We start from the raw sequence: 2,520 nt of genomic DNA on the forward strand, positions 1-2,520 counted from the left end.
AAAGTACACGGTAGAATCGTTAACCTGATCACCAACTCGAATCGGAGAAGTCTTCAACAACGCAACGGTTCCCTCCATGGTAGACTGCACACCAAGGATCCAACTGGGCAGCTCAGCATAGGATTCTTTTCAATCTCCGTAGATCTGTGCTACTACCTTCTGTTTCACCATCCAGACCTTCCTGTAACTAGGTCTAAACCCGTACGTTATTTCAGTAGCTTTCTACAACACCTTTATCGGATCCGCCGCATCGGCTCTAATCAAATGAAAGATCTTCGCACAAATAACATGATAATCAAGCTGTTAGTATTCGCTTGATATAGATGTAGCCAAGCAAGTGTGTGGTTTGTTGTACCGTCTAACCTCCTAAGTACTCTTTCGCTACCGAAGTGTGATGCAAATCATCCACGTGCAACCTTTATCGAACTCCTTGCACCTCCCATGATACTTAAGATGATCCGACTCTATCACCCTGTACTCAACACCACCGTGAATGCTGTAATCCTTTACACTCAGAATGGCTTCCTCCTTACTTTGGAAAGATTGTCCAATCTGAAATTCAACTGCTGCATTTTCCTCGTGCAATCCTTGATCCCCAAAGATAGGAACTATGTCTGGCAGTTTGCCGATGGCGTCGAAGTTCAGGGTTGAGAAATGTGGAGGATGTTGTTGTGTGCCGGAACTTGACAGTCCCTGATGTGTAACTGGGTTTGTCAAAATATCCTCATCACTGTCCTCACCAATGTCAGTAGGCTTTTCATCCGAATCATCCTCTCGCATCACATTTTCAACCTGATCCGGTTCACCCTCACGTACAATATTTAGAATCGAACAGGCTGACGTAGCTACCCAACTGCACCAGATGGACGATTAGCCAACAGACAATTAGGTGCAATGAACCCCATCGTAGTCGACTAAGGATTCGGCGCCAATGCCCCAAAACTGTCAACGCTATGTTCCAACTTGGCATACAAATTGTGTATTCTCACTTCCGGAAAACTTTGCCGACAATGAAATAAAACCTGCATATCTTCGTCGGATCCTATCATGAATGTTTCATACTTCACACCAAATGACATAACCGCAATAAGAATCTTGTATAACAGCTTTTTCACCCACTTTGTCTCGCACACGCCCAACTTTTGCAATATACTGATTTTCAAATCTAACAGCATATTCGACGATCGGATAAAAATACTCAGTGGTTCTCTATTGGTAAACTTTACACCGTGCCTTTTGCTTTTTTAAATTTTTTCAGAGCAATGCACTAGAACTAAAAAACTCTACTCACTCTCTATTCTAAAAGTTTTGAATGAAAATGACACTCTACACATCATTCTCTCTTGCTGGGTATATATAAGTACTTTTCAAGCAGCCACATCATGAAGAAACCGCTACAGAGTATCGCATTTTCTTTATGCACGTAACTCCTTTAGAAACTGCTACAGAGTATAATAGATTCTGTATTTACACAAATTAGCATAAACCGCTACATCCTGTAGCGATTTACGTGTAATACCCTAAATTGTGGTATTCTATTGGCGGTTTATATATAATTACAAAAGTTACATTTACATTTGCATATTTAAAAAGTTGTAATTTAGCAACGTTTTTTCTAAACAATTTAAATATGTAAATTGCCTTGATCTTTAGTGGTTATTTAATTTTCATAAAATATTTTGTGTTATTTATGATCAACAGCAGTTTTGTCAAAAATTATATATAAAAAAGCATTTTTTGCCGAGTCTAATTATAGAAGATGTATTTATTAACAATACTTTTATTTGCACATATTATTTAACATTGATATTAATCAAAAACCGACAGAAATATGGTCAATAATTATTTTTTTTTTGGAAAATTAAATAACCATCAAATGCTTTTGGACAAACTGTTTTTCAAATGAAAATTAGTGATATTTAAAGATACATTTGAACATTTTTTTCACAATTTAATAATCATAAAAGGTTATATTGTCAATAATTACTTTTTCTAAGCCAATGCCCTAATAAATATTCGTTCTCAATCCAAAATAAGTGTCCGCTTATTTTATTGTAGGTACCTCCCAAGACTTTTGTCAAATAAATAATAAACATTTATTATTTAGTAGTAGATTAATGCTACTTGGGTTTAAAGGTTTAGCTTTTTTTTAATCAAAGTTAATATGTCATTGAAGCAATAATAATCAGCCCACTATGGACTATACACAGGGAAATAATTAGAAAAGATGGCCAAGTTTCAGATGTAATTGAATTACATTGAGTTGGGGGAGTAACACTATAAAAAATGTACTGGATACCGTTAGATTTAGCGATAGTTGTTATTGATGGATTTAATAGTGAATTTTTTAATGATTACGAATGAAAATCGGTCCCTCAAATAAGATACCATCAGATTTAAAACTACGCTATTAAATCTAATGGTAAATAAAGGTGCGAAAGTTAATTTTATTAGCACCGAGTTTACCGTCGAATAAATTTGACGGTAATAACATTTAGTGAAACGCGTTGTTTAGGCAAC

The 2,520-nt window shown here is 35.7% G+C and overlaps 1 protein-coding gene across 1 annotated transcript; it reads right to left on the reverse strand.

Moving 5' to 3' along the window:
- Positions 1–381: 381 nt before the first annotated feature.
- Positions 382–1,175, reverse strand: LOC107636281 (uncharacterized). Its single transcript, XM_016339801.1, has 2 exons — positions 973–1,175; positions 382–853 (listed from the first exon to the last, which is right to left on the reverse strand). The coding sequence occupies exons 1-2, from the start codon at positions 1,173–1,175 to the stop codon at positions 382–384; spliced, it is 675 nt and encodes a 224-aa protein (XP_016195287.1).
- Positions 1,176–2,520: the final 1,345 nt, after the last annotated feature.

Source organism: Arachis ipaensis, chromosome B4 (assembly GCF_059453495.1).
Source record: "Arachis ipaensis isolate K30076 ecotype BB chromosome B4, ASM5945349v1, whole genome shotgun sequence".
In the NCBI taxonomy this organism is placed as follows: domain Eukaryota; kingdom Viridiplantae; phylum Streptophyta; class Magnoliopsida; order Fabales; family Fabaceae; genus Arachis; species Arachis ipaensis.